This window comes from Abrus precatorius, unplaced genomic scaffold, assembly GCF_003935025.1.
Source record: "Abrus precatorius isolate BTA unplaced genomic scaffold, Abrus_2018 Scaffold5, whole genome shotgun sequence".
In the NCBI taxonomy this organism is placed as follows: Eukaryota; Viridiplantae; Streptophyta; class Magnoliopsida; order Fabales; family Fabaceae; genus Abrus; species Abrus precatorius.
The window spans coordinates 743,677-758,286 of record NW_020874395.1 but is presented as its reverse complement, the minus strand read 5'-3'; the positions used below and the strand labels follow the sequence as shown (position 1 = coordinate 758,286).

General features: G+C 30.2%; 1 protein-coding gene across 1 annotated transcript; it reads right to left on the bottom strand.

Moving 5' to 3' along the window:
* Positions 1 to 1,404: 1,404 nt before the first annotated feature.
* LOC113867506 (probable phospholipid-transporting ATPase 8) lies at positions 1,405 to 9,029 on the bottom strand. The gene is made up of 11 exons (XM_027502876.1): positions 8,163 to 9,029; positions 5,999 to 7,359; positions 5,557 to 5,667; positions 5,189 to 5,465; positions 4,902 to 4,990; positions 4,709 to 4,817; positions 4,404 to 4,634; positions 4,157 to 4,282; positions 3,324 to 3,422; positions 2,912 to 3,103; positions 1,405 to 2,285 (listed from the first exon to the last, which is right to left on the bottom strand). The coding sequence occupies exons 1-11, from the start codon at positions 8,553 to 8,555 to the stop codon at positions 1,692 to 1,694; spliced, it is 3,582 nt and encodes a 1,193-aa protein (XP_027358677.1). The 5' UTR covers positions 8,556 to 9,029; the 3' UTR covers positions 1,405 to 1,691.
* Positions 9,030 to 14,610: the final 5,581 nt, after the last annotated feature.

The following is a 14,610-nucleotide window of genomic DNA, read 5'->3' as shown; positions in this document are numbered from 1 at the left end:
ATCTTAAAATTTTAAAAAGAAAAAATTACAAGTCTACCTATCAGTTTTCACATTAATATGTCAAGAGTTAGAGCTAAACAATATTCGAACTTATTGGATTAAGTAAAAGTCACCGAAATTAAGTGTAAACTAACTTGAGTTTCTGTTGAATATGCATTTTTGTATTAATTAGGACGAAAGTTTCAAAGAACCTTCACCATAAAAGCATACAAACACATGCTTGAGGAAGAATAGTGAAAACGACATTTGAATTGCACACTCGTCTCAATATTTTGGGTGTTATTTATTCTTTAAATTCATACCAAGAAAACATTACCATTTTCTTTAAAAAAAATTTTTTAATTTGCATTGTTATTGGGCTGGAAAAGAAAATTACCAGATTAAGGGGTGTTTTGTTTTTCCTTTTCCCCTTTCAAAGATACCTCACATGAATGAATTTTTAGTCACATAATTATGGTAAATTGCTAAAATGTTTTTTTTAAATTCTTTTAAGGGGACTAATGACTTTCTTGTAGAAAACACATAATCATACACTAATGATAAAATAATAATTTTATCTGAGAATGGGATATTTATAATCAATGATGAACTCCACACGTGCATGCAGCCATGCCCTCACTATAATAAGTAATTAGTGATAACAAAACAAATGAACAATGATAATCACAATGCAAGTTCAACTCTTACATCTCAAAAGGGAAACTCCTTTTTGATTTCTGACCATGAACCCTAATCTGAAATTAGTGGGTTGTGGATAGATATAATATTAATTATTAAATGATTATTTACATTGGCCACCACATGCTTTTCTTTCCTTTAATAATAAGAGGCTACATGAGCCCGCATGATGATGGGCATGACACAACTTTCCCATGCAACCTTTTTCTTGTTAATTAGTGTGTTTTATGTGATATCATATATGAAGGAACGTCATCAGTGACATATATTCATATTTTATTTTATTTTTCTCTCTCCTATTTGAGCTAGTGAACAGAAATATATTATAATCATTTACTTCTTTTATTCCATTCTATAGATGATATCACTTCTTTTCTTTCTATTTTGTCATATATTATTATATACTACATAGGATATTGCTCCTTTATTCAGGATTCATCTTTTTAAAATTTAATAAAATTAATTTTAAAATGTTAAACATGATTGAAATATGGAATGAAATTAAGTTCAACTGCATAAGAAGAATTGATTCAATGTTTTTCAAAAGGGCAATTAATCTAACAAACAAACAAGTCGTATCAGTATTTAATGATCCTCACACACATGAAAGTTGTGTGTAGATAAAATAATTTTGTACTGTATTAATTTTAAGTTGGTATATCATGTTTTTTAAGTGTTGTTTTTAGAATTTTCACAAGATAAAAGATCATATATCTAAAGTATATTGTAAAATATCTATTTCTTCTTCCATTAACAAATACAAGGGCAATTTTTTGGTACAACAAATTACACAAGCTTTACATAGCTAATCTACATCAGGTGAGACTGCTACACAAATCCTGCCTCAGCTAAATTTTAAACAAATGGAAATTATTTAAAAAAATACAATTTAAGGTAAAAAAAAAAAAAAAAAACTATTTGCAATGCTTACTACTTCAATGGCACTTCCAACTCAGCAAGAAACCAAATACAATTTCATGTTCTAAGAATGTATGTATTGAAGCATTTACATTTCACACCTCCCTTTGCTTCAATCTCTCTCTCAGATGTAGTAATTTGCCTTGAACTTGTTTAGGTAACTCATCAGATAGGCCAATTTCAGGCCCTTCTACTTGTTTTCTTTGTATAATATCATGGTACATTGGTAGAAACCGACTTTGGAAAGATCTATATGAGAAATAAGGTAGAAGCACACACACCACCACCAAAAGGGTAACCAGCCAATATAGACCACTAGGAGCACATGCTTCCACAAAAACCCTGTAAGATGTTGTGGATATAGCTGGAGAGAGGTAACCATAAACCAACAAGAATATATACCAAAAGGCAATGCTGCCCCATATGAAAAAATGTTGTATCCAAGTGAAGTAGTTGATGGATAGTGCCATTTGGCAATTCACAGTCCACACCACACATGTATACATTGTGACACCAAGTATTTCAAAATCAACCACCTTTCCGTCTCTTCTGAAAGCCTGATTTAAGACAGAATTAGTGGTCAAGAAAAAGATTACCAAAGAACTAAGTACTCCATTTAACATCCAGCCGATAATCCGAGGCCAACTGAAGAGGGTGTCCTCTACTCCCTCTAGATATAGAAAGGGATACTGTTAAAAAAAAAAGATAGTATGATTAGCACAAGGTTCCTCAGCTTCCAATTAAATCTTTCATTTAATATCATGACCCAACAAAAGAAATTTGTAGACATGTCATAGATATAAGAATTTTGTAGAGCAGCATGGTTAGACTAAATCAAGAGAGAGATAAAACAAATATCAGATAATTATAGTTAATCATATGCCTTTATTTGGTCTAGGACCGTTTGATGAAGGATTAAATTTTGAATGATTCACATGCATGAAATGTTTGTTTGCTATTTAAAATTAGATTTAAAAGGACATTATTGAAGAAAGAGTAATGAATATTGATTGCCTAAACTTGATAACCAAAGATATGTACATGTTATGTTCTAAGAAATAATGGCTAAGCATAAATATTCACGAATATGACTTATTGGCTTGCAAGTTTTAAAAATTGTATAAGGTAAGAATGTTTATATATATCATAATAGAAATGTAACATAACTCACCTAATGGTCACACATGAACTGGTAAATAAAAGTCCTATACTGAGAATAAAAGTCACATATAAAATGAATTGTATATATCTATTTGCTGATCCTTAAATATCTTTAATACATACAAAAGCAATTTGAAAATTGACAATTTAGTACCTTCAGGCAAAGTTTGGCAGAAACATCCTGATCAAAAACACCTAGAGCGATTACTGGAAGTGAAGTGAAGAAGACATTGTAAAATGACATATACCAATCATTGTAAGCAGCTTGACCAGAAAAAGAAGCATATGCCTCAAACCAAAATAGGGTAAATCCAAATGCAATGTTTTTATAGAAAAAATAACATATCTGCATCAACAATAAAACAAGTTATCAGTATACAATTTAGCGTGTTTCCAAACATGTGTCGTACTCTTAAAATGCAAACAGAAAATTATAAGATCGTCTTCAGCATGAGTAACCAATCAACTCATGAAGGGTCAAAAATTTGAAAAAGAAAGGAAAATGATAAAATGTTTCATAATCTTCATTTCAGAATATTGAGGGAACTAAGATTGTGTTGTTTTACCATCATTGATATTCGCCTATAACACCAGTGGCCATGTACCAACAACAAACGCTCCAGAAAACGGAATTGAGCTATGGCAAAATCACTTGCCATTACAGCCTGTACACAACAAATAGCATTTTTGAAAAATAAAATGTCAGAAGCTAGGACAGTGTCATTCAAACTTCAGTCACCATTAGTTTATCACACATACATTTGTATGTGTGTACAGAAAGAGAAAGGTTATAGAAAAATGAAGCATAGAATCATGAATGCCAATATGAAGAGGTACCATGAATATATGTCAAAAAACAAGTACAGATGCTTCATACATTAAACAAGTAAAATGTCACAATGCTCCAACTCAAGAATAAAATGATTGCTCTGTAACTAATGACTAAAAACAATGTTATATAATTCCACTCAATATCTGGGCTTTATCCATGTATAATGCTATTAATAATTCTAACAAATTACACAATCGACTCTGTTTAATATTTCCCAGCATTCCTTCTTAAGGTAATGAAAAAATGCATCACGCCCAACTTGTTTCAGAGTTCATAAAGGTGGTCTCAACCATAAAAACACGACTTGGTTGATTGTGTATAATTAAAAATGCTCTTCACTTTCACTGTATTTAACATAATCTACAAAGTCCTTGTTCAAATAATAAAACCAAAAGTTAAACAGCACAAAAGAGTTCAGACCATATGCGAGTCAGGATAAGGTGTAATAAGTTAAATTAAAAATTCTCTTCAGTTTCATCGTTAATTGTGGACTTGGAGAATATAAGTTTTTTTAGGGACAGATAAAAGACACGGCCCAAAGAGGCATAAGCAAATGTATCTTCAGACCTGCATCCCTTCAGCACCACTAATGCCAACTCCAATATCAGCCTCCTGAAGCATGCCAACATCATTTGCCCCATCTCCAATAGATAATGTTGTCTTCCCTGTTCCCAATTTCACCAATCTTGTAACCTGCACATTTTATTAGCAGATGTGATTATAATGATTTAACACCATTAGCACCAGCTATATTCAAGGAACTTCCATTGTTTATATGACGAGGTAATTCAACTAGCATATCCAGAATACTCACACGAGCTTTCTGCTTGGGTGAAGATCGGCAACATATGACAGAAGCACAGTTAATTGCCAGCTCAAAGAAGGACTTCTCCAAAATCTTGTCAAGAGAATAATCTAAGGACTTCCCATCAATTATCAATCCAAATGCTGAAGAAATTTCTTTATTTGTATTAGAACTCTCTTTCGCAGACTTGACTTGCGAGATTCCCTCCTTAATTTGCTTCTTAATGCTTTCAAGAGAGGCCTAAGAAGTCTTTGTATCAAAGATCTATAACAATTAGAGAAAATTAAATGCCAAAAGCTTCCAAGGTCATGTACCTTTCGTAGAGCCTCTTTTTCCCCTTGTTTTTCCAAGGATAGGATGTCTGGTGAATCAAGAGTGATCACTATCTGTTTCATGTCCTGTCTAAGTAAACTACAAGCAAACCTGTGAAAAGAAAAGAAGTAAAAAAATTAGCTTAAACTTTATGCAACTTCCTTTGAAACAGAATCTAGAACAAGTTCAATGTACCCTATGTTGACTGCAGTTTCCATCTTGTCTCCAGTCAGTACCCATAACTTGATTTTTGCCTGTGCAAGTTTTTCAATACATTCAGGAACCTGTGCTTTCAAGTAAACAGAATAAACAGTATTAACTAATCAAGAACATAATTAGTGGTATTAATAAAATGATACTTCTATTTTATTATCACTATGTATGAAAGACAGTATCAGGTGTCAGGTTGTTAATTGACACTACAAATAAATGCAAAAACTTACATAAGTAAATGTAGAAAAATTAAAAAAATATATACTTACCCCTTTTTGCAGTCTATCCTCTACCGCTGTAGCACCGAGAAGTATCAAATCTCTTTCCATCTTATCAGCAGCTGCATCCACTAGTGCATCTCTATCTGCTGTTACAGAAGTTTTGATCTTTGAAAACTCTATGTCCCACAACTTATATTCTTCTTCATCAAGTTCACGGTATGTGACTACGAGGGTTCTTAAACCTGCCTCAGCATATCTTTTGATATGATCCTTGGTTTCAGCCTCAAACTGTCTTCCATGTTGCGAGAGCCTTTCAAACATTATGCTGAATATATGCAGGGAAATGCACAATTTGACACCACTACATGCAACTTACAATGCCATGAATTAAAAAGCATATGGATACTAATTGAAACCTGTCTGCACCCTTGCATAGGAGCAATAATTGATTTTCTTCATTCCTCACTATCACTGACATTCTTTTGCGGGAACTGCTGAACTCTAAGACATGCAGCAACTGGTACACTCTACTCATAAAAAATTAGTTCAATGAACAATAAATTAAACATAATTTTTTTGAAAAAAAAAGAAACAAATAAATGTGCTAAAATTATAATATGGATATGTAATCACTTTCTCTCGTTATGCCATAATATGGACCAAAGATATGTAAGAGGTGCTTTAGTGAGTTGCCAGATCAAACTCTGATGATAATAGAAGCTGAATTACTCTCTACTAATTAATATATATAATTTCACATCTGAAGTAAAAGTTTTAGCCTTAAACTTACTGGGAGCTTATCAGAAAAAAAGAGGCCGGATATATATGATAAAAATTTGGTAAAAGGAGTTAGCCAACCTGTCAACCTTTTTTCCACTTTCATAATTCAATTCATGCAATGAAATGCTTGTTTGTGTCCGTGCAAAAAACTCAAAGCCAAGTTCCCTTGCAGCTATGACAAAAGCTGCTTCATCCGGTGACTCAGCTTCGTAGGAAATCTCTCCTGACTGTTTATTTACATCTGGAATAGCTGTGTGACAAATAGCTAAAACTCGAAAGAATCTCTGTATGATGTCTGGATGAGGTTCATTAACCCATTGTCCATTAATTATCCGTTCATCTCTAAAGTTAAAGCCTTTAACTGGATGCCGAGAGTCTGTTGCATCATTGTCTAGGCTCAGGAAATCAGATGATGCACCCTCAACTTCAGATTCTCCATCTTTTCCTCTCCTAGCAAGTGCCTTCTCCACTTCTGTCATACCACGACCATATTGAACACCCCCTATGGAACATTTGACAAACTCCATAGAGTTACATGTCAAGGTACCAGTTTTGTCACACAAAATTGTATCAACCTGACCAAGTTCCTCATTCAAATTAGACGTGCGTGCACGAGCTGGCCTATCTGTTTCTTCATAATACATTTCCTGATCTTGATTGATGAAAATACTCTGCAGAACTTTCACAATTTCTATGGACACATAAAGTGATATTGGAATCAGATATCCATACAGCATAAGGGCAGTCAAAAAATGAAGAATAGAAGCAAGTGTTGCCCTTCTAGGACTATAAAACACAGTCGTATCGTCCGGTCTTAGATACCATCTTCTATACCTGCCTGCACTAATATCCTCTTTGGTCTCAACACCGAAAAAGACTGAACCAACAAAGGATATCAAAATCAATGTGCTGAAGAGGATGTAGATAATCTTATCCATTTTTCTCTCAATTTTGCTTCTCTTGGATGGAGGATCAGTGGAATTCTGCATGACTTTTGTATCATGGCCAGTAAAGATAACAATGCCATAGATATAATCAGTGTTTTTCAGCTTAGAATCTCTTAACAGGATCTGCTGCAAGGAAAGAGGATATTCTTTACCATCATATTGTAAAGTTCCAATAAATGAGTACAGATTTTCATTAGGATCCTCACATTTAACCATAGCCCTAAACTTTTGGAGAGATTTTTCATTATGAAGATGAGTTGTCACCTCCAAGGCATGCTTTAATTTTAGATTAGTTTCTCCATCAAGATTCATAGTCTCAACATAACAAACCCCATCATCATAGCTTGATGAAAGCAAGAGAAGATCGGCAGGAAAGTATTCATCCTTACACACTTTAATGATATCACCAACACGGAGTTTCTTCCATCTAGTCTCCACAAATGTATAATTTCTACCATATACATCAACCTTTCGGTTGTTTGCTTCTATATCCTGAAGAAATAAGAGAAACTTAGCCAAGAAAACTTCTAATCCAGCACAATATATTGGATATAACAAATTGAAAAATCAATGCAAATGGGTGACTCTAAACAGAACAGAAAAGCGCAGCCAAAGCTAGTCACAAACAGGGAAAAAAAAAAAAAAAAAAAAAGGCAAACGAATTAGGTAGGCATAAAGGAGCATTTAATTATATGACAGAATAACATGGAATAATATCCTTTCCCTGAATCATCTTTTCAAGAAGTAAAGAAGAAGAACAATCTCTTACACAAAAGCGCATTGGGATATATCAATATGTCAGTAAGACCATAACAGTTTTTAAATCTTTGAGCATTGTAAAATAAGAAGCTTGTGAACCTAGCCTCTTAATCTTATATTTCCAATAAATTCAGCCCAGTATTTTTCTAGCAAATAATTATCACAGCAAGCATTAGGTTCCTAATTTATAGACTTAAATTAAAAGCTTGATCCCACTATCGGAAATTAACAACATTGCATAATGAACCAATTAACAATTGTGTATCCGTGTAACCTTACTACCTGACCATCATAAGCAGCAACTAGTAAGGGGAAAATTACTTCCATTGTTCGTTTCATTCCAAAAAAAAGAAATCTAATTCAAAAACCACAAAACAAAACAAATGCAGGCTTACTCATAATAGCATAATGCCTATTGAGTATAGTCCAATTTTATTGGACTAAAAGCGTACAAAATTTGAAAGAAAAATAAAAGCGTTAAAAAAAAGAAATATTAAAGCATTAAAATTAGAAGAAGAAAAAAACTGAAACATTACCTGCTTTCTCCTCCTCCAATCTTCCACAGCTTCCTTGGCCATAGTAGCTCCAATCACAACCAATAAGGGAGCAACAATACTTAGAGCAGCAAAAGGTGCCAATGGACTGAATGAAACACACGCAACAATAAGAAAGTAGATATTTGCAACCCTCCTGAACTGCTCAAACAAAGACTTGGGGATAAAATTAAAAGCTGTGTACTTGGTCGTTGAAACATAGTTGCCTCCATAATTCAACTGAATTGCTTCTGGATTATCAGGATCATTGCAGAAAACAACCCTTGAATACCCCTTTTGCCCAATTTGTGAATGACCATCTCTGAATGGAGATTTCAAACAAGAAAAACTATATAACTTGCTAAAACGTATCCTCTTTTTGCTCCCTTCAGGCATTTTCCAAATGGGGTCTCTTCTTTTCACTCACAAAATCCAACAAATCCACTAATTCTCCAAGGGATCACACAAACACCCATCATTCATAACCTCCTCAAGCACAAATTGTTTTGCTCCTCACCTACTCTATGAACTATGAAAGCACCAAACTACAAGGCCACAAAAATTTTCTTCAAAAAAAAATAGGCCAACCCCTTCACCTAAAAATGGACACACTCAATTAATATAAAAAGAACCAACCAACATGGCAAGTCCAAAAAAAAAAACTTGATTTGCAAAACAAGCCTTGATGATGCCCCTAATTCCCACTATAAACAAGAACACGAAGCTTCAATTGCACCACAATCACAGCTAGAAAGTGTGCTGGAAAACCCCTCAAGTTGAAGTTTTTAGGAATTCCTTGCTCTCATATGAAGCTGCAGATATCTCTTCCTTGCTGGTTCAACCGAATTGTAGAGAGAGAAAGATAGAGAGAGAGAGAAGAACAAAAAGTAAGAACTTGGTATGAGTAGCAGTTAACTTTGCCGCTTCTAAAAGCAAACAAATGAGAGAGACAGAGAAACATTGATAGAACCGACTACCGAGCTGGTCATTAGTACTCTGCTAATATTACTGTCTTCAATTCACCCTTTCATTCAATTCATTCATTTCATTCACCAAAGCGAAAAAAAGAAAAGAGTAAACAATGAAGGGTGAATATCAGAAAAACACCAAAACAGAAAAAAAAAAAAAAAAAAAGTGAATATGTAATAGTTATAGTATATAGTATAATCCTTTGTTTGCATGAAGTGATGAAGACTAAGACTTGGATGGAAAAGTTGGTACAATCCACAAAACTCAAAACACTTTTGACGTTTTCCTTTGTTGCCTTGCTCCACGTGTTGTTACATTGACAACAACAAAGCCTGACACAGATAGATACTCCTTCCCTTGTCCTAGATGCATCTTCCCTTTTTCATGTGTCACACTTCACTTTGTTTTGCATTTTTCCTTTCATTTTTTGGCTTCACCTTTTCTACAATTTTGGAGCCAATTTTTTTTTTGTAACGTGTGCATGTTGAACCACGTGAACTTCACTAACGTGTGTACAACCTTAATTCATCACATTTAAAGAATGTTACATTTAATTTAGGTTAAATTTAAAATATATCTTTAATTTCTTTAGACTTAAAATGATTTATTATACTTTAATTTATGTCATCATAATATTAAACAAAATATTTAAGCACAAGAACTATCTCATAAATAAGTGTTAATTACACATATTAGATATATATTTTAACATTTAATTAAAATACATATTCTACCAATAAGCATAATTGCATAAAACTAGCATGTTTAGTTAATGATAAGTAGTTAGTGTGTGGAATATGAATATTATTTTTTTGGGGGATCTGGATTACGTTAAAAGCAGAAGACAAATGTGTATATACAAATAGTTTGGAGTAGTTTATTAAAGGTAGATTCATATTGATGCCAACCGTGAGAAACAAGAAAAGAAGTCACATCGATCCCACCCATAAAAAAAAAACTTGAAATAGACATATAAGATGGTAAAGTTTGGATATGAATAGAAAGTTCCTTATGTTACCATGCCACAAGTATGAACATGTGACCTTGCACAAGAACACAATAATCTGGCATGTGCCCATGCATTTTCTTGCATTAATGTGTAGGGGAAATTATGTTATTTCATGCTTCCTAAACACCTTAATTCATTAGCTTATCCATAGGCTGCTATGCCATGAGACCAACAATAATCTTCCAACACATTTTCTTTTTAAATTCTTGTTGGTAAGTCTAAATAGAATTAAAAGAAAATGAAATTTGAAGTTAAGTTTCATTATTTTTATATAACGATATCAGTTCGGAGACAAATTAATTTAGGAGTTGCTTGGAATTGTATATAAATTTAGTGTATTAATCGTATATTTATTAGTCTAGGTAATATATAATTTTTTTAATTAAAAATTAAAAATTTTCTCCAAAATATAAATTGAGTTAAGTATCTTGTGTTAAATTTTGGGATGCTGGGTCTTAGAATTACTTTTTCAGTGTAAACTTTTGACAGAAAAAAAACATGACGTTAATATCACCTAGCAATTCTTTTGCTTTAACTTTTCCGTGCATTTTGAGGCATTAGCTTTTTCATTTGACTATTCTTTTTTAAAATTGTTTACCATTTTCTTATTACTAAATATTTTAGTGGCCCTTTTAATCATTGATCTTTTTTTACAAAAGATGTTTAAAAGATAATTAATTTTTCTTTTGCATTTTGTGAAGGAATTTGCTAGGCTTTAGTAGTTGGTTTCTTTAATATGCTAATATTAACTCTTTCTTTTTCATAATAAAAGTTTAAGAAGATAAGGAATTTCTCTTGGGTGGTCCACATCCTAGTCCTCTTTGACAACAACACAGCCCCAGCCTCAGCCTCTTTTCCTTATCTAAGTTAAGTAAGTGTTGCATTCATGATCATAAAGAAAAATGATAAATGATATATGAATGAGTTTTTGTTCATAAAAAAATATAATTAGGAAAATACAAATTAGAACACTGGTTAAAATTACTCACAAGCACCATAAAAAATAATAAATTTTGTTAGTTTCAATCATTAAATCTAAATTTAAACATTTAAATATAATAAAATTTTATAAATAAGAAAATTAATTTTTTCAAACTATAAATATCATTCACCATAGACTAAGACAATCATGTTTAAACTGAATAGAATCATTATAGACAACAAATTTTTATTTATTGAAACTTAAACCAAAAATTGTATAAAAAATATAAAAAAAAATTAAAGTTAATATTTTAAAAATTTATTATAAGCAATACCCTAACATGAGACACAATTCAGAAGGTATATATATATATATATATATATGATGTAGACATGTGGTCCTCTCCTAAAATTGAGGGCAAGTTGGCACTTAGCAGCTCTGAAGAGTTGGAAAATCCCAAACATGGGACGACACATGCCATGAAACTAAGCACTTTCATCTTCCCCTTCTTCGTCTCCCAATCAATGATGCTTATCCCTTTTATTGCAATTCATATATTCATGATCTCTTCTTAATGTTTAAAAAAAATGTATGTGTTATCAATCTTTATTGTGTTGTTTGGGATTCAAATATTTATTGTTTTGTGCATGTGCGTTCAGAATAAAAGATTATCATAATGTTTAAAACTATGCAAACTTGACGTCTAAATGTTGATTTTTGTAAGGTGTTTATTATGATATTTTTTAATTTGAAAGAGCATTAATACTTTCTTTAAATTATACTAAAACATTAAAAGATATTTATATCTCTTTTAAATATATCAGTAATTTCATTACTAAAATTAATGGTTATAATTATTTTATATATATAAGAATATATAATTTTTTTATTTTTTAAAATACCGTAAAATTTATCTTTTAGTAAAACTATGAAAATTTGATAAAATTAAATAAATTAGTTTTTATTTCATTTATTTTATAAAAATAATAATAATAATTAAGACTCACAACAAGAATTTCTCTCCTTTTTTTTATGAAATTTAGAGTATATTTAAGAGTTGAATTTTAAAAGAAAAACAAAGTGAAGTATTAATACATTAAATTTATACTAATATGTTATTTTATATTTTTTATTTTAAAAGTATGAAATTAAAGAACGTTGATCAGAAATTTTTTTAAACAAATTCATTAAAATCATTTCTCCCTAAAACTTATCTCTTAAACACATATATGGTTTTTTTATTTAGTAAACTATTTATCTAAATAAAAAAGTTTTTTATTTCTTTTAAAAAATTAAACTAAAAAAAGGTAAGAATTAAAATCTATTTAAGTTTTGTTTGATCATTTAAACAAAGTGAGCTTTATTTTATATGTTAACAACATAACATATATTTACAAATTTAATTAGTCTCTCTAATTTAAACTATATACAATTTTAATATTCTCAATTTATATTTTTTAAAAGATGTATTTTGTTAAGATTATTAATTTTCAAAGAATGATGTAAGTTGGAGCTATCGTATTTAATAAATAATAAATATGATGAGGTACAATGCCGTATAGAATGTGGTGAGAAAGGAACCACGTGTACAGGGGGCCCACTAGGCGGGTAGGGCCACGTCAGCATAAAAGTTGTAAAATGTGTCCAATCCAATGCGACCGCAACGTACAAAATCATAACCTGCCACAGACGTTGATTGCCCCTTCACTTACACCTTTTTTTCTTACTATTTTCATTTTTCTATATTTTTTTTTTTTTTTTTAATTTACGATTTCATAATATCTGATCAGGAAAATAGATGACAAAAAATGGATTTCAATTTTTTTTATTTACAAATTTTTTTTACTAAAAAAAGTAAAATATGTTCTATATATTTTTAATTAAAATATATTGAATGTATTTATTTTGTCAATAAATAATAGATATTTTGTTGATAAAATTTTTAGAATAAATAAAAATATAAATAATTATCAATTACAGTGTCTGAAAAAATTATTTTTTAATAAAATTTATTGATATTTATTTCTTATAAATAAGAATAAAAACAATATATAATTATTCCAAAGGACACATAGATAACTTTTGAAAGACTGAGGAGATAGAAACCTTAACACACATTCTCACTTACACGATGTCTTGCTTCATGCTATCAGTTGCTTACTATACGTAATATTCGTGTATTCAACACCAATTTTTTTTAATTTTGTGACGTGTACTCTTTGAGGTTTCATATCTTATATTTCTTCATTTTCAGTAACTCACTTAGAAAAGTGTGCCATACTCATTCGCATTATTACAAGTTATTCCAAACCCCTCCTTGTGTATATTAATATAAATTTAAAAAAAATTATATTTAATTTATATTTAACAGATTATAATTTATCATTTCATTACCTGTTAAATAAAAAATTTAAATTTAGTATAAGAGTTTTTAAATTTATACTAATATAAAAAAAATTTGTCTCATATATATATATATATATATAAAAAAAATTTATATCAGAATATGTCTAAAAAATTTTACACTCAATCTAAATCTTTTATTTAATTTAATTTAACAATCAGTAAAGTAATAAATTATAACTTGTTAAATGAATAAAAAGTTTAAACTGAGTGTTAGAATTCTTAAATTTATACTAAAACAAAAAAAATTATATATTACATGGAAAAGCATTTAGGAAATCAATGATCGAAGTCTCAAATGGATTGTTAGGTGGTTCTAATGTTTATTCATGTGGTCTTTCGTGGAGGAGGAAGACGCAACTTCTACCCTTAATTAATTTTCCAAAATCTTATGACACCAATTAGTGCATAATACGTCACTCAAGTAGTTAACCCTCCATATTATATCATGATAATGTTTTGGTAGAGAAACGTTAACATTTTCTTATTATTACTTAATACATTTTTTTAGTATTCTTATTGCTATTTAGTAATTTTTATTAAATGACGTGAGTTTCACGTCTTGCTTAATTTTATTAATTAGTATGTTTTTTTATAAAATTGACTAATTTGAAATCTATTGTTGTGTGTTACATAAACATATGGGAAAAAGAAAAAGAGAGTAGAAAGCGATTTGTTGGACTTGTCTTTTAACTTGTCCCTTTTTCACCTTTGTTATTATTTTTTTCATCTTTATTTAATAAATTTTATATGTATGTTATTTAATAATCAAAATATATATTAAAAACATGTTAGGATTAATAATGTGATACTTTGTATTCCTATGGTACGTTAACTTATGATTTTCATATGCACGTATACATCATATTAAACTCGTATCCAAACAAATAGCAAGTTTCATGATAATATACGTAATATATAAGAGCATATTCTTTGTGCTATTAATTGGGAATACTTTCAGGTGTTTTTTTCTATAATTAGGGTATTTTTAAATATATATGCATATAAAAAATTTCAAACAAACCATATATAAGATAATTTTCAATGTCAAATTTTAATAATTCAAATAAATGTAATGCAGAAGTTACTAAAAAATATAACAACATGAGTAAAAATTATTAAATAAGAAGTGAGATTTACATAATTTT